This window comes from Leptinotarsa decemlineata, unplaced genomic scaffold (assembly GCF_025532065.1).
Source record: "Leptinotarsa decemlineata unplaced genomic scaffold, Ldec_3_MD MMD2_P_RNA_scaffold_5, whole genome shotgun sequence".
In the NCBI taxonomy this organism is placed as follows: Eukaryota; Metazoa; Arthropoda; class Insecta; order Coleoptera; family Chrysomelidae; genus Leptinotarsa; species Leptinotarsa decemlineata.
In genome coordinates this window covers 18,392,713-18,417,159 of record NW_027412532.1, presented here as the reverse complement: position 1 = coordinate 18,417,159, position 24,447 = coordinate 18,392,713, and the positions used below count along the sequence as shown (strand labels likewise).

The following is a 24,447-nucleotide window of genomic DNA, read 5'->3' as shown; positions in this document are numbered from 1 at the left end:
ATGTATGTCATGTACATGGGCTTTTGAGTGGTATGGACGTGACAAAGAAGGGCGAGAAGACATCAAAGATATTCCACGCCCAGAACGCCCTTCAATTCCGAAAATGGATGAACACATCGAGAAAATAGGCAATCCCATCCGTCAAGATCACCGTTCGAGGATTCGTGCAGTTTAGACTGAAGGAATCGACAAAGAATAACACACATATTACATGAACATTCAAATATGAGATAAGTGTTTTCCAAAATGGTACCTAAGATTCTCACGTTTGATCAAAAAGACCCACGAATGGAAATTTGTTCCGTGTTAGGAATTACACGTTAAGAGGTAAGACCTCGTTAGTCCTTAGCTAGTACAAGTTTCGACTTTTGAGAGTTGTCGTTCGTAGGGGTACGACAGGTGGTTAACGGAAAAACAGATTTTAAACAGGCAAAAACTAAGCACCTATCAATGTACTGGAAAATTCCACAGTCACGACGATTGAAAAACCTCGAATTTCCTAATTAAAATTCAAGCCCATGATGATTTTTTTTCAACATTCATGGATATGTATATGTAAATTGGGTTCCTGCAGGACAAACAGTGAATAAAAATTACTGCAGCCTGCACTGAACTGACTGTTAAGTCATATCAGGCCAAGCACGAATTACTTGTGTCGGAACATCCACCATATTTACCAGATCTAACTCAATGTGATTTTTATATGTTTCTGAAAGTAAGATGAGTATTAAAAGATACCAGGTTCAATAGAGCGGAATCTGTGGAAGTAAAGTGTGGAAGTAAAGTGAAAAATTCGAAACAAATGAAGAATTATACCAAAAATTCTTTTATTGTCTAGCCAAACCTCGTAAATGAGCTGTCAATTTCAAAAGTATTTTTTATAAAACTATTAGGTGGAATTCTCAAATTCAATGGCTACTCCAAAGAATTACAAACACTTTTTGTTTTGAGGTGATTCATATTCTCGTTTGCTGGTGTAATTGGCGTATTCAAAAATACCGGAAAAGAGTATCCCCATTCAATTAATAATTGACGGGCCCCTCTGTTTAGTTGTCTTTTGATTATCTTGTGTCTCAGCATTGATGTATAAACGAATTCCCAAAGGAACCGAAGAACATAGAATTTATGGTAAGCTGAAGATGAAAATGTATGGTTCATACAGTGTATAGTTCATACAGTGATGTATGACCATCACTGTATGGTTCATACAGTGATGGTCAAAGAAACTGACGAAATCAAAATTTTGCTACTTTCAACTGCATTGATTTATTTATAGAATATTTCGTTGACATTATGACATATGACTTGGAGTACTTCATTATGTCAGGGTGTAGTGTATTTTTCTCAAATAACAGGTAGATATTTTTTATGTTATTATCAAACAGTTCTGTGAATTACGCCAATATTCGAGTGGGAATGGGAAATGGGAAATTTTAAATCATCCTGTTAAGTGAACGTTCTTCAAACTCTTAGTTTTTGAATCATGTCTCTATCTCAACTGGTTCAAAAAATAGAGGCCGCAGAATTGTCAATCCCTTTTTTTTCATGCACTTCTAACACATTGAGCACTTTAATTACAATACAATAATACAACAAAATGATAAGAACAGCAAAAGATCATATGAATGAGAAGATAACATCGGATATTCTCCCCCCTTTGCCCAGCTTAAAGACTCAATTCTTAGTCAAATCAAATCAAGAGTTAAATCAAAGAGTAAAAGGGTTTCTTTTACTTGACAGGCTATTAAAAAAATTAATCCTGCTTAACTGATGCTAAAATCCACAGAGCGTTTCGAAAACAGCTTAAGAACAATTACCTGTTTCTGAAGAAAGAAAGGCTATACTGCTGACATAATAGACACACTAGTTATATGTCATAATGCCAACCAATCATTTTATAAAATCAAAAATAACTTGTTGAAATTGAAAGGGTTATATTTTTAGGAGTGATTAATATTTTTGGAAAGAAAGTTTTTGGCTTTCTACTACTCCATTTTGACACAAAAAAAACGTGGGAATCTTTCAAAGAGAGGAAAGAAGCAATCAATTTCAAAAATTAACTCTATAAAAAGATGTGAAGATCATGCAAAGAAGTAACTTTCAGACACAAACTGGAAGGAAAAGCCTTCCCGAAACAACTACTTTCATATAAACATTGAATAACGCTTAAGAAAAATACTTTCGAAACAAATACATTTATATGATATCTCAATTATACGAAAAACATTTTTCTCTATGTTCCATTTATATTCCAAACATCCGTAATGGAATCGAGTCAGATATCATTCACAGGATTCTTACACAATATAATAAATTAAAGAAGTTAAATTTCACTTACATGGAACAAACACTGTCATCCTCACTGGTAGACATCATCCGATGTTTTGCTGTAAGACACTTGCCTTAGGGCCCTTCAGTACCAATTTGGATAATATTATGAATGAATTGTGTATTTTTTCGTATAATATTATCCAGACTGGTACTGAAGAGTCTTAAGGCAAGTGTCTCACGGCGAAACATCGGATGTCTAGCAGTGGGGTTGGTGTTCCATGTAAGTGAAATTTTACTCCTTTCAATTTGTTATATTGTGTAGGAATCCTGTGAATCATATCTGACTCGAATCCATTACGAATGTTTGGAATACAAACGGAATATAAAAAAAAGGATATTTCGTATAATTGAGCGTTCATATAAAAGTATTTGTTTCGAAAGCATTTTTTTCATGCGATTCATGTTTATATGAAAGTTGCTGTTTCGGGAGGGCTTTATCTTTGCATGATCTACACATCTTTGTATAGAGTTAATTTTTGTAATTGATTACTTCCTTCCTTTCTTTTGGTATCAAGATGGAGTAGAAGAAAGCCAAAAACTTTCTTTCTCCAAAAAATTATTTCAATCGGACGACAACGTTGAAAGTCATGTAGATTGGAAAATTAACAAATCTTGGTTGAGGCAAGTTTTCTGACCCCCAGTGTATTTCAGCTTCAGAAGTAAATGATGATCTACTTCTGAAGCTGATTATAATGATCGAAATAGTAATCTTCTTTCTTTTATAACGTATATTCGTCGTCGAATTTGAGAGCTCGCAATTCTCGAAGTTTGCTAGCCCATTAAACACAACACTCAGCCAATCTACTGATAAGCTTCTTTCGCTGTTTCGTCAATTTGTCCGATACGCTCCCCGGAATCCAGTGCCGTGTACTTACGTCCGGTGAGGGGGTGCATCAAAGTTGGGTGCGTGTTGGCGGCGTTAGCAGCTTGTTGTTTGGGCTTGCTAACCTTCGTGTTACTTTTAGCAAACTCCAATCTGATGGTCTGTGGCATGTCGGGGTCAAACCTTACGCCCTGCTGCAAAATTGCCCACAAAAAAGAGTGATTCGGTGTTTTGTAAAATAATGCGGTTAAATGTTTTGAAAGGGGATGGAAAGGGTTACAACAAATCTTGGTACTCAATTAGTGGAGAACGACATGTACGAGTGGTGGAAAAACTGTAACTGGGCAGAGTTTTCAAAAATGTGCTGAGAGCATTGTACCAAAAATGACGGGATCTATTAGAAAACATTATTTTATTTATAGAAAAGCAAAATGTAAAATTGGGGAAATGTAATGAACGTACTCAAGCAACACTTCGTTATGAGATTTCACCGAATATTTTACAAAACTGCAACACGTGTTTCACTATACAATAGCTTCTTCAGGTGTGTTCAATCCTAAAAACTATACAAATGTTTAGTAAAAATCTCACAAGAAAGTGTTCCTCAAATATAGTGAACTTATCGAGAAAATTTAAGAGCATTCAAATATATCCAAATACTCGTATTTCCTCTAACGACTATAGTAATGAGAATTGATGAAAGAATTCCTGAATCATTTTTGGTTAAGCGATTGAATAAAAAACCAGGTTACATTTTTTCACTGAGCAGGCAGTCATCGTGTACATTAACTGTGGCAGTTTAAATGGTCAAAATTACTAAGCAATCGTTTATTTCTAGTGGTTGAGAATAAGGTTCGTTTTTTCAATTACAATACAATGATTTTTTATTAATACAACAGAATGTCAGACAAGAAAACTGTTGTTACATTATTTTTACTACTCCTGTCCGTTCAGTATATATTTTTGCACTAACAGAGAATCTTCATATAATTGTATTCATGGCCGGAGGCACGATTGAAGAGAAAAAAATTCTTGCTGATAGTAGTACCAAACGTTTCGTCTGATACTGCGGCATTATCGAATGTATATGCGTTGATTGCGGGGATGAAAGTTATATCGCTTGCTGAGACTTCGAAATATAACTCTCGTCCTCGCAACCCAAGGTGTTGAGACTATACGCTGACCTGGAAGATCAAACACCAAATGAAGTAATCGGCCTTGTTGTGGAGTTGGATTTATTTGGTCGAGTTGAATACCTCATACACCTACCTCATAAATATTGTGAAATGAAAATTTTCATTTATCATTGACATGTAACAATCATAAATTTGTTGATATACTAATTCGTTTGCAATTCAACATAACTTGAAAATAATCATCTGAACAGAGGTTCCCAAACTTTTTTTGGTCGTAGAGACCACTTTCAACATTTTACTGGTTCTGGTGGACCCCCTGCAGTTAGCATATTTCTAATACTCGACAAAAATGTGAAGATTGGATCTAAGTGTGAAAAAGTGAGAACTGATTGGTTTAATAATTAATTGATTGTGCTGTAAGTGGATGTAGAAAAAGTGAAGTTGGTCAGTCAAAAAAGTGATTCCATACAACTTCACTTTTTTGACATTTACTCACAGCTAAAGACACCAATCAATTCTCACTTATTTTATTTAGAAATCTCCCCATTTTGTTAAAAGGTTTGTAACGGCACTACAACGTTTTTCGACAAGATATGACGAGGGAACTGGTATCATAAGTTTTCTTGCAATTTCCCACAGCCCAGAATATTTTTCGGGTATTTCTGCCTGCAGCCAAAATGTTGATATCCCCTTTTAAATTTCACCTCAAGCTCCTCATTAGTGCTAAGTTCGAGTAGCTACACCTATAATATCACATTCTCGACACGTTGTACTGAATGTGGAATTTGCAAGTTTTTACTTGTGCTGCTCAGTGCTGAGCTTCTTAAAATATCATCTACCTACATTGATAGATGAAGTCAAGCCAACATTTTATTTCTTCACTACCGAAACCAGATAAATTTTCATTGACCCCCGCTCGCGAATTGTAAACCCCTATTGTTTGGTCACACCAACGTAGACCCCCGTCGAGACCCTCGTGGAACCATGGGGGTCCATCTGAATCACTATGGAAATCACTGAATCACTGGGAAGAACGCGTCAGGTCGCTAAGCGATGAAGCGTTCTGAATTTTTGGAATGTTGTTAAAGTAGGTACCAACCGAAAAATAAACAGGTTTGCAAAAACCTGTGCAAACTTAGGGTACCCAAAAAATCACTGAATTGTCGGACTTATATCAGTTTTTGGTGTATATCTTCCAAAGAGTTCCATTCTACGGCGAACACTACTCTATACAGGGTGTTTCCTAAATACGGTACGAAACGTCAGAGGATGATCCATTAGGTTATTTTACGAAAAAATTTCTTTGGACATATGTGTGGAGTTACTTCGTTTCTGATATACAGGGCGTTGAAGTTTAAAATACTTCAAAGGCCTGTAAAAAAACCGGTTTTTAGCTTCATCTTCCAGAAAAAAATTTAAGCTACTTTGCATAAACACCTGCTTTGGAGACCAGCTGATAATGAGAGTTTTGTCATGTCAGTGAAAGTCAGAGTTGTCAATTAGCAATGATTTCATCATGAATAATTTTACTAACGCTCAAATGATGCATGCACTTTCTTGATGGATTAGCAAATGGAACTGCGGAAGAAGCAAGGGTAATTTACCAGGAATGATATATGAAAAGAGTTATTCCATGTGCTAAAACATTTAGAACGCTACATGCAAGATTATGTGAAACTGGGAGTTTCAATAAAAATGCAGGTGGTGGAAGACCAGAAACTGTAACAAAGCCCGAACTAGAAGCTATACTTATGCGATAGAAACAGATTTAATCTCCAGGGATTCAAATCCACAGGTCCCCTCTTAGAGCTCCTCAAGGATAGCTGAAAGTCAGTCTAAAAACTGTTTGGACAATTCTAAAAAGAAACCTCCTATACCCATATCACATACAGCGGGTCCAAGCTCTACTGCCACATGATTTTCATCCAAGAATAATGTTTTGCAGGGGGTTGATTCATATGATGGTACATATTAATAAATTTTAACCAAATATTTTATTTACGGACGAAGCAAATTTTTACAGATGCTATCAGGAACTTTCACAATGACCATTTTTGGGCCCATGAAAATCACCACGTCATTTTCTGCAACAATTTTCGTTGATTGATTGGACGTGCAGGACCTCAAAATTGGCCAGCTAGCAGTCCTTACATTAATCCTCTAGAATTTTATTAATGGGTTGATCTGAAGGCTTTTGTTTATGAAACTCCTGTAGATGTGAATGACTTAAGAAATCGAATAATTGACAATTGCAATACCATAAGGAATACTCCAGATATTTTTGAACGTGTCAATGCCGTGTATCTCAGAAACAAAGTAACTCCGCGCACATATGTTCATGGAAACTGTTTTTCTTGAAACGACTTGATGAATCACCCTCTGAAGTTTCGTATCGTAGTTAGGAAACACCCTGTATACTTTCGAAGTTATAGTTTTAGCGCAACTACGCAGCTCTGTAGGTTAATCAGAAGCCGAGATACACGACACCTAAAAATTTCGAACATCTTCCTAGCAATATAGAGGCAAAAATACTCATTCGGAAAGGGAATTCAAGAGAAAAGAAGTGTAGAGCTTTAATTAAAGAGCAAGCTGATCCCTGTGGGACAAATAGTTTCCTTGTTATATGGAGAAAAAAGAAAAGACCGACGTCCTTGATGTCTCGGATGACTGAGCCATGACGATGAACAAAAATGGTCTTCAAATTAAACTCACTGCTGGAATAAAATATTAATAATAGCTTTAATACAATATATCAAACAGTTTACCTACTGTTCCACATTGCTAGGATTTTTTTCAGATCAAATATATATATTTCCATCATTGAAACGTCATTTATTGGAATTGAAGTAAATATTCAATTTATTTCTCATTGGCAATATTACCTATTATCGACAAACAAAATAAAGGTTTCATGAAACATTAAATTTGTGACAAAAGAGAGAAATATAAACATTCCACAGCTTGAGGCTGTAATGTGAATTATTTTTGGAATAGAATAGCGTTTTGTTTTTTCATAGATAATTTACTACATGTCAATAGGACATATCTGAAAAATGTGTTCATGTACTCAAAGGGAGAGGTAGAACGAATGTTATGAAAAACGCTTGCAGTAATAAAAAAGTAATATTTTTTTCAATCACATTTATGTTTGTTTGGGTGAGTTAGAAACACAATAGTGGTCAAAAGTGGTACCTTGGAAAGAGGAAGTATGTGCTGGACATCCAAGGTACCTTTTACAAACAAGTAAAGGGTGCCCCCATGGGTTCTTCTCTTTCACCAGTCCTTGCAAACCTGTTCATGGAAGACTTCGAAAACAAGGCTATTGACAGGTTCGATCGCAAACTCTTTTGCTGGTTCAGATACGTAGATGACGTTTTTGTCATGTGGCCCCACGACTCCGAAACTGTCCATAACTTCCTTGATCACCCCAACGACCTCCACCCAAAAATGAAATTCACAATAGAAATTGAAACCACCCACCATCATCCAGCACAAACCGAATCCGTCTTGAATTCTCTCATCCACAGATATATCAACCTTAAAGACCGCCACAACAAATCAGCTCTCCTTCAAAATGGATTCACAGACCATCAAATTAACAGATCCATCCGTCGTCAACAAACGTCTCCGTCCAGTCCCAAAGATCCAAAAGACAACAACGTTCCCGATAAAGCTTTCCTTTCCTATATCAAAGGTGTAACTGACAAAATTAGCCGGTTTCTCAAAAAACAGGACATAAAAACGATATTCATCGCCAAAGATCGAATTTTCACATCACTTCGCTCCCCCAAAGACAAAATTGTCAATGAATCCTGAAGTATATACGAAATTCTATCCTTCGATTGCAACAGAACATATGTAGGCCAAACCAACAGACATGTGCCAAGTAGAGTATACGAACATCAACTTGCTGTCGAAAAGTGATACCCATACCTAACGCGTTACGGCGCCACTTTGTCTGGCTTCTTACGTCAGCGGAAGGCAGGTTCATCCTCTCTCGTTGGACAGCCGATCAGTATTTAGTGTGCGTTAGAAACATGTACTGCTGACAGTATTATAAAAATCTAAACAGCAAGCACGTAATAGTCTTTGATTATGTGAAACGTGGCTTAAAAATGATGATTATAATTTTGTGTATGTACCATTATTTAATACTACAAAAGTAACAACATTTCAGGAGGTGATTCTTCATCGAAAAAAAGAAAACATCTTTCATATAAAGAAACTTCATTGGAGCATCCCTTGTTAAGATACAGCCCCTTGAAGGGGGTACATAAAATTTGTATAACAATTTTTTTCACAAGCACTGAAAAAGTTACAATATTGAAATTAACCTGACGTTTTGTACCAGCAAAAAGACACTTGCCAGAAATTTATTTAGTTTACCCCATGGTTGTAAGGGAAAACACAAACCCTAAAATTTATTTCCAATGTAACTTTTCGTATTATTATTTGTTTACCATTTAAAAATGTATTTCCGATAGCCTGTTTCATTCTAAACAAAAAATGTCTCTTGGGTTATTTTACGAACAACTACAGAGATACATCGTCATAAATGCGAAATTAGGAAACAAATCTATCTAGTAGGTCGCTATTAGCGATAGTGAAAATTAAATTGGTATGACGCTGTCACTTTGTGAATTTTTGAAATTGAATACAATATTGTGTAACTTGCTTGTGAAAAAAATTGTTACACAAATTTTTATACCCCCTTTAAGGGGCTGGATCTTAACAAGGGATGCTCCAATGAAGTTCCTTTATATGAAAGATCCTATTTTTTTTTCGATGAGGAACCACCTCCTTAAATGTTTTACACTTATATAGTTACACCCTGTATTATTACACGTATTATTATTATACAAAAAATGTACATAGAATAGTTGTTATTACTTCTGTCGGGCGTTCCGAGACGCACACGTTATTTATCCTAGTTTTGAGAGTGATAAAAACTTGTTTAATTTTTAATTCTTTCAGGTGAATGATCAGGTGAATTCGAATGAAACTCCATGCCTGCTGAAATATCATGACTGTCTGAATTTCTTAAGAACTTGGTCAGATTCTTTATAGAGTGGATGTAAGTGTACAGAATGAAAAGTAATAATACTGTTTTGCTCAAAATACGGTTTATATGCAAGTTTCAATTCAGAAGTCAATCTGATTATATTTTTTTCTGGGAAATAAATATATAGCTTCAATTTGTAACGTGTAAGGCGTAATATACATTCAGTTATTGTTGTACTACATGGGCTGAGAAGTTTCGGGCCCTACACATAGATGGCGCTAATCTCGCTATTCATCACTTTTTCAGTTAGTACTAACCTTTAAAAGAAAGCTGTTGAAAATTCATGATATTCCACTCTTAAGTTTGTTAGTTATTGTGCTAAGAGTGACACTAGTTTTATTATTTTCAAAATAATGGATTAAAAACAATTTCTTGATGGGAAAAATACCGTTCAAGCGAAGCAATGGCTTGTGTTATAAGGTTATGAGGCCTCCCATCTATCAGCGGGCAACATAAAAAAAGGCACAAAACAGTTTTAAATGATCGAAAAGTGGAGCTGTGTGAGTTAGCTAACATTGTAAAGATATTAAAAGAACGTGCTGGCTTTATATTGCATGAGCATTTGACTATGAGAAAGCTCTGTTCAAAATGGTTGCCGCGCGAAATCACTATTGACCAAAGACAAGAACGTCTTGATGATTCTGAGCAGTGTTTGGCCATGTTCAAACAAAACAAACCGGAATTTTTGCTTTGCGTCGATATGCGACAATGGATGAAACATGGATATATCACTTCATTTCGGGGCGAATACGATCGTCATCTAAGTGGTGAGCAACTGGTGAACCTCGTCCAAAGCGCTCGAAAGCACAACAATCGGCTAGAAAGGTTATGGCCTTGATATTTTGGGATGTGCGTGATGTAATATTCATCGACTATCTTGAGAAGGCATATACCATCAAAAGAGAATATTATATAGCGTTATTGGAGCATTTGAAGGCCAAAATTACAAAGAAATGGCCGCATATGGCGAAGAAAAAAAAATGGTTTTCATCAAGACAACACACCGCGCACAAGTCAATCAAAACAATGGTAAAACTACATGAATTAAACATCGAAATGCTCCCATATCCATCCTATTCACTAGATTTGGCTCCCAGCGACTACTAATTGTTCGCAGACCTCAAAAAACTCACCAGTAAGAAATTTCGCTCGAATGAAGAGGTTATTGCCAAGTTTGAGAAGAAAGATAAATCGTTCAACAAAAGTGGTATTAAAATATTATAAGAGCGCTGAAATGATCATGTGGCTCTTGGTGGAGATTACGTTGATGAATAAAGCAAATTTGCACAAAAATAACACATTATTTTTTCTTAGGCCCGGGCCTTTTCAGCCCAGTTGTTATATTTAACAATCCTTCCAACTGGTATTGCGTAATACCCACTATTGACTTTTTTCAAATATGACCTATAAACAATTTCCATCTCATATTAGAATCAGTAACAATTCCTAGGTATTTCGCAAATTCTGCAATCCCAACCGCACTGACTGCGAAAGGCCGTAATTTTTGCATACTGATCGTTGTGTTCGCGATCAGATAATTATTAGTTTATACATGTTGCTGACACTGAGTTGATTTTCTCCTGCAATTTATGAACATTATACGCGTTCACAACTAAACAATCGTAGGCAAACACTAATTTTGTGTTAATATAAGCAGGTATCTCATTGATAATCAATAAAAAATCAATGGATCCAATATCGAGCCCTGACGCATATCCAGGTCTAGATCTGGTGTGTCGAACGGTAAAAAAAAGTGCACCCAGAATTTTTTTTCTCGGCGTGCTCAAGTTGCACTTTCTGTCTATTTACCTTGTTGAAATCCGTTTTGATGAGCGGTAATTAAGAAAGAAATAAGGAATTCCACTTATACTCAAAGCCAACTTTAAGTATAAACTGCGCAACCCTATACATTTTTCATCATTATGAGACCAGAGTAAGTCTCAGCACAATCCCATTATTTTTTTTCATGTATTACTATCTTTTTGTCTTAGCTTGGGTAGAATCTTTTTGAGGTTGAGTGGAAGAACAACTCAGTAGCACTTGTGCTGAGCTGAACTTCGCCTTTTGTTATATTAGCAACTAGCTCTGTAATTTATCTAAATATTTGTAAGTAATTACAGCTGGAAAACAATAAAGACGATTATTATTATTATTATATCATTATTATTAATTATTTAGTTGTAGGTAGACGGTCTTTTTCACCAATTTGTTCAAAAATTTTGGTTTTATATGGATAGAAGTAGCAAATTTTAAATGTTGGGGATAATCGCCATGTTCAATTTATAAATTTATAATATCACCAGAAGGTTTAAGGAATGGACTAAATAATTCATCCCGATAATACTAATTGACAAATAATCCATTGCCACTGAATTTGTATTTTCAAATTATTCGACAGTGTTTTTATGTTCAACTACAGTCCAAAAAAGAGTAATACAAGATATTATTGAATGTTAAATATCTCATATTTTTCAAAAGTACTTTTCTGCTAAATTCTGAATATGGAGAGCAATATATATCATATTTGCAGTGCACTGATATACAAAATATCTACAGAAAAACACTTTTTTTTAACCAAATCATCTAAAGGAACAATTTTTACAGGCCAGTTTTAACTACCTACACTGTAGGTTAATGGACTGACACCTATCAGGAAACAACTACTCCCTTGGCTAATACCACGAAGGGCGTTGGATTATATCCGACAGGTGTCAGTGCAGGATTCTTTACTGAAGTTATTACTGCATATGCTGTTGGTGATACAAGTATGCCCACTGACTGTATGTTCCTTATACGAATAATTGGGCAAATTTCGGATATGCGGTTGGGCGATGAAAAACCTGTTGTTTGTTGTCCGCTTCAGCCTAATTTGAGGAATGATACTCTGAAGGAATTCGATTTTCAATTACCGGAAATCATCGACTTTATGTTGATGATAGACACTACTTTGCACTGACGAGTGGCCAAACAGCCTGAAACCTGTACGCAAATGTGTTCCAATAATTGAATATCTCTTGCGACAGTTATATCGCCAGCAGCACTATCAGAAATAACTAGAGTGAAGATTCCTGCACTGACGCCTGTCGAATATAATCCAACGCCCTTCGTGGTATTAGCCACGAGAGTAGTTGTTTTCTGTTAGATGTCAGTCCATTAACCTGCAGTGTAGGTAGACTGGCCTGAACAAATTGTTCCTTTAGATGGTTTGATTTATAGCCAGTCTTTAAGTATGCCCACTGACTAAATGTGAAAACTTTTTTTAAATTCGTTGCTTCATCACAAACATTTTAAAATTCCAAGTTGTTCCATCAATAATTTCGAAAAACGTACATATTTTTCACTTCCACGATTGAAATCGAATGTGCTGAGACGTAAAAATATCTGTTTGTAATGATCGAGACAGCGATTTTGTTGAAAAGGGGAAACGGAAGTGCGTGATGCTGAAAAAGTTTTTCAATATTTCTCAATTCTGTTTGCAGGAATCGATGATTTTCTTATGCTTCAACGGTCTATAATTACTCCCAGTCTGATGAAGTTAAGCGAAAATGGTGTTTACACAGGTATCAACGTTTGTTTTAGTAAATATTATTGAAAATTACTAATAAAAATCCTCTTTCGTGATGCCCTGTACTCAACCGCACTGCACAAAGCAGTTCTACAGTGGTAGAACTGTTAGGTTAGAAATTTAGTAGTACAGGGATGAAAGTGTTCAATATTGCCCACAATAAAACTATTCTGATTTGAATGAAAATGTTGAGGTTATGAACATGTTTATTTCAGAAAACATGTAAGTACCTATTAATAGCACCCAAAATATTTTTAATTTTCTAATTAACCATATGTACGAGTATAACTTGGGAAAGCTGAAGAATACATTTTAATATTTGTTTGAAATTTATACCACTATGAAGTATATTTTGCCATCTGAATTCATGGATTCATTGCAATTTTTTGAAATTTTATAATTGTGAAATCATGGTTCTGAATTACAGGGCTTTGAATTACAAACAAAATTATTTCATTCTAGTTGTTGCCCCCGGCTTCGCACGCGCATAATTTGTTTTGTCACATTAAGTTTCATGACAGACCATTTTGAACTTTGAAACTGACAAAATTCAATAAAATCTTTAAATCTGTATTTTCCCTCTTGATGGTGGAAATTCCTGATTTCCTTTCTTGATGCTTATTTACGCTATACAAAGAACCTACCTGCATATTTCAGGATTCTAGGTTCAATAGCTTCGGCGGTACGTTGATATAAGAGCGGGCAACTGTGCTAGTAATTTATATTTTTACTTTAAAAATACAGTAACAAAAAAATACAGCGTGACTCACGGTCGATGGTAGGTTAGACGTTTCTGGAAAACGCAAAGCATGATTTTTCTGAAAATTTCACCTCTCACATTTCCTTACCTTACAAACTTCCTCTCGTTCATTGGTGTTAATTCAGGATACATTTGGTTGAATTTTTTACACGTTCTGACAATGATTTGATCACTTTGTTCATGTGTAAATAATTTCATAAGAACTTCGTTTGAATAATCGATATTTGCATTCATTTTGGAAGATGATTCGAAACACCGTCGATAAAACTCTTTGTAAATTACTTATAAACGTAACCGAACTGCTATAAGCTTGATAATTCCACTGCTACCTAAATCCAAATTCTAAAAAAAAAATAATGTTTCTAGCGACTTTATTGAGAAAACTTGACGATTTAGGTATAGGGACATGATATATCATCTTGAAGCATTTTTCATCATCTTTCAATTTACCGAGTAATATACAGGGGGTTTCATTTGAAAAAATGAACTTTTGACTACTTTTATGTACAATGGAAATAATAGTAATTTTAGCACGCCCTGTATGATATGGAGTCGATATACGGGGTGTTTCATTAAAAATAACGTTGCCAGGACTTTTTGATGGAAGTGGCAACGCCGCAATGCTGAAAATATTTTAGATCGGCAGAACAGGTAAGGAAATGTGAGAGGTGGAATTTTCAGAAAAATCATGCTTTGCGTTTTCCAGAAACGTCTAACCATCGACCGTGAGTCATGCTGTATATCAACTGCACTAAGTAAAGAATAGCTTCAAGAATTGAATTATGTTACCTATAAAGAAATTTCGCAAAACTAACATAGCCGTCAACAACGTCTGTCCATCGTCTTACAGTACACTCGACGGGTAATGGTTTACTGCGTTGCCTCAAGTTAATCTTATCGTGATAACTTTTAAACGATTCGTCCAAATTAGTATAAGAAACAAAGTTTACCTATATTGAATACTTAAAACGATAATTGCATTAATTTTTATAAGAATTTGACAGATATTTCAAAATGTGCATTTTAAAAAATATATCCAATTTAATTGTATTTATGGCTCAGTATTTTGCATATAGTAGCTACCACAGGTATCGCGTACTTTTGTTTAGAACTATTTAAGATAAACAATTTTACGGTATATATTATCTGCATGTAATCCCAACGGTATAGGCAGCGCACGCCAAGAGAGCTCTCATGGAGCAAGAGTTTTTTCGACTTACTCAATACCTATTCCTATATTATGACCAAAATTACAAAAAATCTTCGTAAATTGTAGCCTATATGTTATTCTGATGTATATGCTCTGTATTTATGTAAAGTTTCATCTAAATTCGTTCAGTCATTTAGGCGTGAAAGACCCACACTTATATTAGTATGGATAAAAAAGCGTAACTCAATTGTTCGTTTCACTCATCTTAACGAATTTATGAATTGGTTAAGTTGGAAAAAAATCATCTCCAGTTTCTTATGGTGAACACTTAATTTTGATTACATTTTTATATAAAAATATAAATTTACATAAAATCTTCATAAATTTGTAGAGTGTGAAATTCTCATGAAATCACGTAAAAAACATTTCAAGCTCGCGCAGAGTTCTTATTTCTTTTATTACATGTTTTTTTTCAACTTGTTGGCAGTATTGATAAATTGTCTCTGAGGAGTTCTTGAACGCGTTCTAAATATTTTATTATGAAACGTTCTCCCTTCTAAATGATTCACGTCTTAATTTTCCTAAAAGGATCCCAAATTATTTAGCCTCAGTCTTTCGAGGATTATCGCCAACGGGCATAAGGACCCGAAACGATTCACATAAACGAACTTCATTACATTTTCAGAAGAAACATTATAACAACTACTGGTTTTTAGTGGACGATGTCAACTGGGATCTCTGAAACTTTTCAGTTTTTAGAGATTAGTTGATGAAATATTGAAAATGAATGTTTGCTTGGGTATTTTCACTGGAACAAAAGTGGAGTATCAAAAATAAGTTTGAAAAATGTTACTCGAGCCTTCGAATATTATATGTTAGTATAAGAACGGGCTTTCTTGTAAGACGTGGTTGAAAGAGAACGTTTCGTTTGCTACTTGCGCAGACATCATCAGTGATATGTGCGTTGACTGCAACAACGAATGATATCTCGAAGTTTGAACCTATGGTTGAAAAAAAAAACAGAATATTTGACAGGTTCTCACTTAATATATGAAGACAATATATTAAAACCTCATTTGCTCTAACCAAGCTTTGTTATTCATTAGAAAAGTACTGTATTTTGTCTTGTTAAAGGAGGCATGAAGAAGGAATCAGAAAAAATGTATTGTGTACTATATGAAGTGAAAGGTATCAGGAGATAATTCAATTGAACCACAAAACTAAAGAGGTGCCTTTTCGGCAAATAGCAGTCGTTTATTGAATATTATGAAAGTGTCTGTTGAAAAATATTACAATAGAATGGTCCATTTGAATGAAAAAGTATCAGCACCGCAACTTTCAGACAAAAACTAGAAAAAAAGCCCTCTCGAAACAACTACTTTCATATTATAAACATTGAATTACACAAAAAAAATACTTCCGAAACAAACACGTTCATATGAACACTAAATTATATAAAAAAACTGGAAAGTGACTACACATTCACTAGCCGAACTCATTTGACAAATTCATAATCTTGCAAACAGTAAACCTTTGAGATTGTTCTTAAGACAGGACTATGTTGATAGATCCAATAATCCATAGAAATTGGAATTAGGGACCAAATTGATATAATTACTTCAGAAGTTATTCACAATGAATAAAAGAAATGTACCAGTATTTCAAACAATTGATTTGAGTGTAAGTCGATTCAGTTTAATATATTTCATACAATGACGCCCGTCTTCAGAAGAACGAGTTCTCAGAAAGTGTGATTCGAAGTGAGGAACGATCTTTGAGAGAGCTGGAGAGCTACAGATAGATACAATCTGTAAAGCCATGAATTCAAAGTACATTTAGTAAATCCTCATGCTGAACACAATCAAGATCACTTGAGGTTGGGAAATTCCAAATATTTGAAAATATGTTAATTTCAGCTTTCTCTGTTGTTAGTGAAGTAACGAAACTGTTGTACAGTTTTTGAACAATTTATTTAGTCCCTTTTGTATATGAGGTATCTTGATGATCATCAATGCATTTTCAAATATTTTAAGTACAAAGCTAGATACAGCAAGCGCCAAACGTGATGGCGAGCGCCCCTGCACAAACTCATTTTCAGTGTAACCCCCACTACAGCTTTTGCGAAACATACAAATGCTATGTACAGAGGCGTCATCGTTTAACAAAAGTTTATTTTTGGATAAGTGTATCATTACATAACATTTTAATGATTGGTACTACTATCTATAATACTAAATAAAATCTGAAATGAAATTACAAAGAAGTCACGTTCCATTTGCTACCCTAATTAATACTGTTTATTGGTACGACACTGGCCGGCAAGGGGCTTACAGTAATTCAGTTGGGAGAGTCTATACCTGCGCGATCGCTCGCCATCACGTTTAGCGCTTGCTGTAACTTCAATAAAACCAAGTTTTCTTGATGATTCGAAATACTTCTAATGAGAAGCTGTCGAAAAGTAATATCATCGTGCATTGTGGTTTCTACACAGGCGATCATGGGTGGTGTTTTGCGGTAGAATTGGTGAAAGCTTAACTAACGGAAATAGCCACTGGAAGATCTAAAATCGTTGATAAAAAAAAATCATTGCTGGATATTGAACATAAATCCAGAAAACTAGCGAAGTTCATTGTGCTTTTTGCAAAAGCCCTGGTTTCGCGATCTTGATATTTGAAAATTTAAGTTCGTGAAACATTGTGGACATTGAAGTCACCGAATATGGATATTTTAACACTGGGAGGATTGAAAAGTAAAACTTTAACCTCTGGCAAAAAAATAAATCCAAAACAAAAAAAAGTACTTTTCCCAATCACCATACCCTGAAGACGCGCGTCTAGAATAGTGTTGCACTTTTGGTGATTGGTGAAAGTGCTTGTTTTCAAATAGGAAGATTGCTTTACAGAAAATATACACTGAGTGAGGAAAACTCACTCACACTATTTCAGCATTATTAAGAGAAGTAAATGTGTTTTCAGTAAATATTGTTCATGTGACAAGAGAATTGGTGAAACAAGATCTCTTTACAAATACTTGTTCAACAAAAGCGACATAGATGACAAATACAGGAATATTGGAACACATTTCAGAACTGTTAAGATCACGCAATGAACTGAAATGAAACAAAATTAGTTAGTAAAGAATGACAGTTTCTTCAGAATTGTATCTAGTGGCCACTGCTGAGGCGAGAGCTTGAAGATAGAAATATGGACGTGAACTAGTTCTAGGACAATATCCTTTCTTTGCATGTGTTATACGAGGTCCGGCTACTGCATAACGAGACTGCACGCCTAAAGGGCGTCCTCTAGGCGCGTCACACCATGTGTGACAAAAAGCAGGAGCAACGTATCAATCTTAAATTTATCGTTGAATTGAAAAAAACTTCGACTGAGTGCTATAAATAGTTGCAAGAGTCCTATGAGAACAATTCTCTATCACGTGCGCATATTTTTGAGTGGTGTAAGCGCTTCAGTGAGGGCCGAGAGAACACTGAAGATGACCAGCGCCAAGGTCGCCTGTTTCTACTCCGAAAACAGTGACTAAAATCAACCAAATTGTGCGTGCAGATCGTCGAATGAGCATCCGGATGATTGCCGAGGCTGTAAACGCCGATGAAGAAACGGTTAGAAAAATTTTACACAAGGAATTACACATGACAAAACTCTGCGCGAAGTTGGTGCCAAAACACCTGACTCCTGACCAAAAGCTCTTGCGTCAACCGGTCTGCTCAGATTTCCTTGAAAGGTTAGAAGAAGATCCCGGACAGATGAAAAACATTATTACTTGCGACGAAACCTGGATTTTTCAATACGATGTTGAAACAAAGCGACAATCGATGCATTGGAAGACGCCTGAATCGCCCAGAATCAAAAAGGTAAGGATGTCCAAATCAAAATTCAAGGCAATGTTGATGGTTTTTTAAACATTAACGGTATCGTGATGACTGAATGGGTTCCAGAGGGTCAGACACTGCGAGTTCGTAAGAAACGGCCCGAGTTGTGGAAGAACAACCCGTGGATTTTGCACCAGGACAACGCACCTGCCCATAATGCGCTATCTGTAAAGCACCATGCGACATTTTTGTTTCCGAAAATAAAATTTCTTTGAAAGGGACCCGATTTGAGTCGATGGAAGCGGTAAAGCAAAAAAAGGCAGAGCTCCTGAAGGCCCTCACCAAAGAAGACTTTCAGCACTACTTTGATCAATGGAAAAAACGTATGGAAAGGTGTGTGGCAAGGAGAGTGGAGTGTATTGAACGGGAAGTGGAGTGTATTGAACGTAGAATCATTTTTATAATAGAACCCTCTTTCAAAACTAGTCTCGTTATTTAATAGCCGAACCTCGTATATCCAGACTACCAAATATGGCACAGACATTTTCCTTCTCTTGAAAAGGAGTAATCTCTTGATATAAATAATATTCCAGAACGATAACTTCATACAGTGACGTTTAGTATATGCATTGTTTTTTCTGTAGTTTTATGTTATTTGTGAGTCAAAATTTCGATTTTATTTCTTCAGAAATGAATATCATCCAGTAACTTTTCGAGCTTTCCAGCTAGCCCATCATTAGGAATTTTCAAACAAATAAGATTTTCAGTAGATCTGAATTCGGATTTAGTTGAAAACTAAAAGAAATTAAATGACAACTATTATATATTTATACATGTATCATTCAAATATTTTCTTAAGTTCTCAAACAAAACCGAGGGTGGTGGGTTAGAGCCATCATATTATAACGAATATAACTGTGTCATTATTTTTCGGGTTTGAATGCCGACGATTTTTATAATTTCTTCCTGACGTTTCACTAGCACGTGTTGCTAGCTAGAGGTTCATACCAGCCACTTGCGCCAGCGAAACGTCAGGAAGAAATTCCAACGATCGACGGTTTTCAAACCCGAAAAATAGTGACACTGAAAAACTCGGCCGTATGAATGAAAATATATTCGTTAGAAATTCACTGCATAATGAATCTGGTTTCAAACACGATTTCGGTATGCTCTTGTACTCCCGAGTTGAGTGCCTCATACATCCTAACTTGCAAACTACGGGAATGGGTAATTAGGTCAGAAGAGTCTTTAATCTTGATTAACATCGAATAATTGCCACTAAATATTTTAGCTCAGTATTTGTCGTGGTAAAACACATGGGACAAGTGGAAGGATGTCTTCCGAAGGGAAATGGTAAGGCATGGGAGAACGTTGAAATACTGTATTTCGCCCGTTATAGCTAATATATTAAATTATCGGAGAAATGGCCCAAGTGAGTTATAATTTCGGAACTAATTACCCACGAGACTCGCATATCAATGTATTTCTCAATATTGTGGATCCCAAATGAATCTTTACTCACAAACATTCATGAATTAGATGAAACAATTGGAGCAAACTTATTAAAGATATATAATAATTTTTAATGAACAATTTATACAACGTATGACATACGTGGTTTTATTTATTGAGGATGAGTGGAAAAAGAGGTGAATCACAAATCCATTTCTGGGAGAACTGTACTTCACTCGTTATTTTCAAAATAAATTATCTGTTCCTTTTTTTGCTCTATTATTGATTATGAGTTGGAAATGATACAGACGATTATTATTATCATCATTGTCAATATAACTTCTCAACTCCTTTTGAAGGTATTTTTAACAGACTTAATTTTTTCAGTGGCGATATTCTATCATTTGGAGGCCTTTTGCGTTCAAATATTCGATTAAATAGAAATCTGAGAGAATGTGCCAATCCTGCTAACAAGATCGTATTTAGAATCCATTTTGTAAAAATATGATAATGCCTTTTGAGAACAGCCGATAACAAGAAGAAACGGGCTACTAACTTTTTGTTCATTATGGAATTTTCTACAGTATTCATAAAAAAATCCATTCAAAACTTATGAGGAATTGTGGTTTTGTTGATAGATTTATAACTTATAATTACAAAAAAAACGTGTCCAGAATACTCATTAAAAAAAAAGTGTTTTGGTTTTCTCTTCTCTATCTTTATATAAGAGCCACCTGTAAATATACCCCTTTCAACATAAACAAAATTCCTATGTTTGGGATCATATGAAATTAGTGTATGAATATCTTAACTACTGTCATCGCATGACATGAGTTATATGTATTTGTCTAGTGTGTGACACGGAGTCGTGATAATATTAATAAAATGAGTACTTCAGCTTGACTATATAGGAAGATGCTGATGAGGTAATAAGACAAGCATCTTATTCGAAGTCCACCATTGATGATGATAGTTTTTTATGTAAATTAAATCATATATCGCAACTATTCTATACATTATGTTGTGTAGCGTTCCTATAAATGATGTATGACCAATTTCATAACGAATTTTTGAAGTACAAACTGAATAGAAAAAACCGATTTTCATGTAATATAATATTCTTATGAAAGTAGTTGTTTCGGGAGTATTTTTTTCAATGTTCATTTGGAAATAATTATTTCGAGCGGAGCTTTCTCCTCCAGTTTGTGTTTATGCATGATCTAAAATCTTTGTTCATTTTAAACCTAATTGTTTTCTTCCTCATTTTGAAAATTTTCTCCATTTTTTTTATGAAAATGGAGAAGAGAAAGTCATAAAACTTTTTTCCCAAAATTAATCTCTTTTTAAAATGCCTCTTTCAGATCAAACAAAAATAATACCTTACAACAAGTGTATTCGAACAAAAGCCTGTCAATGAAATATTCTTATATCACGAGTACAATAAATCATCTTTTCTTCATGCAGCAGCTGAAACTTTCTTGAAGAACCAAGAGAATAATCATTTTGAAAAATGGAGATATTGAATGTATTTTTAATGTATTCTCTCAAAATATGGTCTCAAAACTGATGAAAATTGGCAAGTACTGCAATACAAACGTTTCATAGTATCAGCTTCAAATAACAAGAGCGTAAGGTGTCTTCAGAGGTATAACAAATGGATAATTTCACTCTGAAGGACGAAACCAACAGGTGCTTCATGGCAGAGATTGAAGTGAATTATTGTCAGACTATTTGCGAACTAAGGCGCAGGTATATACAACTAGCGACTCAGCATTGCACGGGTGCAATGCTGATACCTAATATAAATTCACCCGTCGAAAATTCAAAGGCATGGTGAAATAATTTTGTTTTACGGACGCGGATTTTCCCCCGCCCCTCGGGCCCCAGTTGGAATATTCAAAAATCCTTTCTCATTGCACATCTACAATATAAAACAAACTTAGATACAAACGTGGCGGGTTAGCTGTCCTTGTTCATCTTTCACTGCCTGAACCACTGTGCATACTTTTTTTTGGCGAGTGCATTGGCTTGGGATGTGGGGCTTGAGCAAACCGGCCATCGGATGCCTGCTTCCACGTAGCCCCAGAATCACTTGTGGTTCTGTTATTCCTTAACTGAATGGCATCCCAACGATGGCCCAATCCTAAGGTGTGTGTATCCGTGCCAGAAGGATGAATGACACTGAGCCTATCAGCTGTCTCAACGGAACCTTCGAGATACCGGGTCCCCTCTCGTCGTAGCATCGCCTTGTCACGGTAATGCAGGGCTCTGCCGTGATTGACCTTCTTTCCCTAGCTACTCGTGGGATTTTTATGGACAGAATAAACTTAAAAATTGTTTTTGAGTCTACAGGGGAGATGGATGTCGAGCTTACGACTCCAACTGATCTCCTTGTAAATTTAGATCAGGAGCGAGAGCTTTTCAACTCTCCAACTCCTGATACAAAAACTTAACCTAAAAAAAGGTTTGGTGGTGCAGCCAGGAAACGACTGAGTCATCTCTTCTCGAGAACGGGATACCTTATGAAATTGTCTTGTACCAAATTCTTGAGCGGCGTACGTAGAATCTGTCTCAGGTGGAGGAATAAACCCCCCCATGAGCAGGCTAGCAATGTTTGCTCTCAAGTGATGATTCACCAAAACCAGACGTGAAAAAGCCCTGCACGGTTGAATCTTAGGCATCGTCAGGCGTAGCTGACGCGCAAAAACTCTCAGATGGGAAGGTTGTCGCGGGTATTTAGATGGGAATCTTGCATCTTGACTATTCGACTACCTCATTAACGATGAAATAGAAGAGCATATACTTTGTGCCTGCCCCGACTGGGACCAAATCAGGTTTTAAGAGTTCGGCAGAGCCGTATTCTGGGTTTATTTGGTCGAGTGTGAATAGGTGTGAGCCACAATAAACCCTTGGGGGTAACGGTGGAGAGTCGAATAGACCCACTCACTTTGGACCTGCACTAACCTAACCAAGATACAAAAGTTCAGCCTCCGAAAATATAGCGGTACGGAGAAACAGTGATGAACAGGTAATTTCCATATGTAAACGCGCCCCTTTTACTCCACATGGGGGCGCCCTAGTTGGAATATTTTAAAATCCTTTCTTAGTGTGCATCTAAGACATATCAAATTTTAGCTTTCTAGGACTTACCAGTACGGAAAAACAGAGATGAATGAGTGGGTGTTAAGTAAGTGACTTTCGCATTTATAAGTATAGGACATAATAACAATCTCTGTGGAGGAGTTACCTCTGGTATGTCAATTTGGCATATTTCTGAAAACACTTTACAACTCCGACTGTTAATTCCGACAAAGAATGCAGCAGAATGATATATTAAATGAGTTTACTAGTCAGTCTGACAATAGAACAAAAATTTTTTGATACCTCCCGAACAATGAGTTTGCCAAAATATAACTACTAAAATCTAATAGAAATGATATAACCTGCACATGTTTTCCAAACATTTTTCTCTAGAAACATTGTCTTCACATTATAAATAATATGTCCCTGCTTCAAAACGTTTGTGATATCAAGTGACATTGAAAAAATAAAAGTTGGAAAACATCATTAAATTCGGAGGGTTTCTGAAGACTTCCGAAAATTGTCTGATTTTCGTATTCATTGACGCGACTATAATTTCGAGGAGAAACCTCCTTCAAATCCGTATTAACGAACTAATTCCTGCCACAGTCAACGAAAACATATATTTTCTCCCCGTTTCCACTTCCTCCTTTAATTACAAACCGCATATAGGGCCGAAATTCGAATATTTCAACACCTGACTGCCTGCCGTCTCATTCTTGAGTCGAGGAACCCTACGCAAAGGGGAATCACACATGAAGGGACACTTGGTACCTGGGGGAATACGTACGTCTAATGCTGTTAGAAGCAGGTAAACTGCGGGTGGTGACACACGGTGTGCGGGGGAGGTGCATGCGTCGGCGAGGGGTATGTTACAGAGGGGGAGATGGGATTATAATACCTTAATCTATAAATAGGGGTGTAGCGAGAAAGGCATAGTTTATCTAGGGTATTGCTTTCAGTTTCTACTTGCATGGAATATGATGAATCTTGGAAATATTCAACATAACTTCAAATAAACTTTTTGGAACCAATGGATTTTGTTGGGTACAAGACAGAACAATGAAATAATGGAAAAACTCGTGGTTTACGGAACAATCTTCACGTGCTGTTACTTGTTGTCAGCGGTATCAATGTTTTTAATTAGATTGATTTTCTGCCACAGGAATGCAATTTAATTTCATACTATTCCCATATTTGTATCGAGAGTGGATTGATTAGATTGTGGCAGAGGTGATGTTTTTCGAGTACTACTGAA

General features: G+C 35.8%; 1 protein-coding gene across 1 annotated transcript in view; it reads right to left on the bottom strand.

The window, feature by feature from the left end:
* Positions 1–24,447, bottom strand: part of cpo (RNA-binding protein) — a 120,389-nt gene that overhangs the window by 41,904 nt on the left and 54,038 nt on the right. Inside the window, exon 5 of the mRNA XM_074169658.1 lies at positions 3,207–3,348. Within this exon, the coding sequence (XP_074025759.1) occupies positions 3,207–3,348 (142 nt within the window). The remainder of the gene's footprint in view (positions 1–3,206; positions 3,349–24,447) is intronic.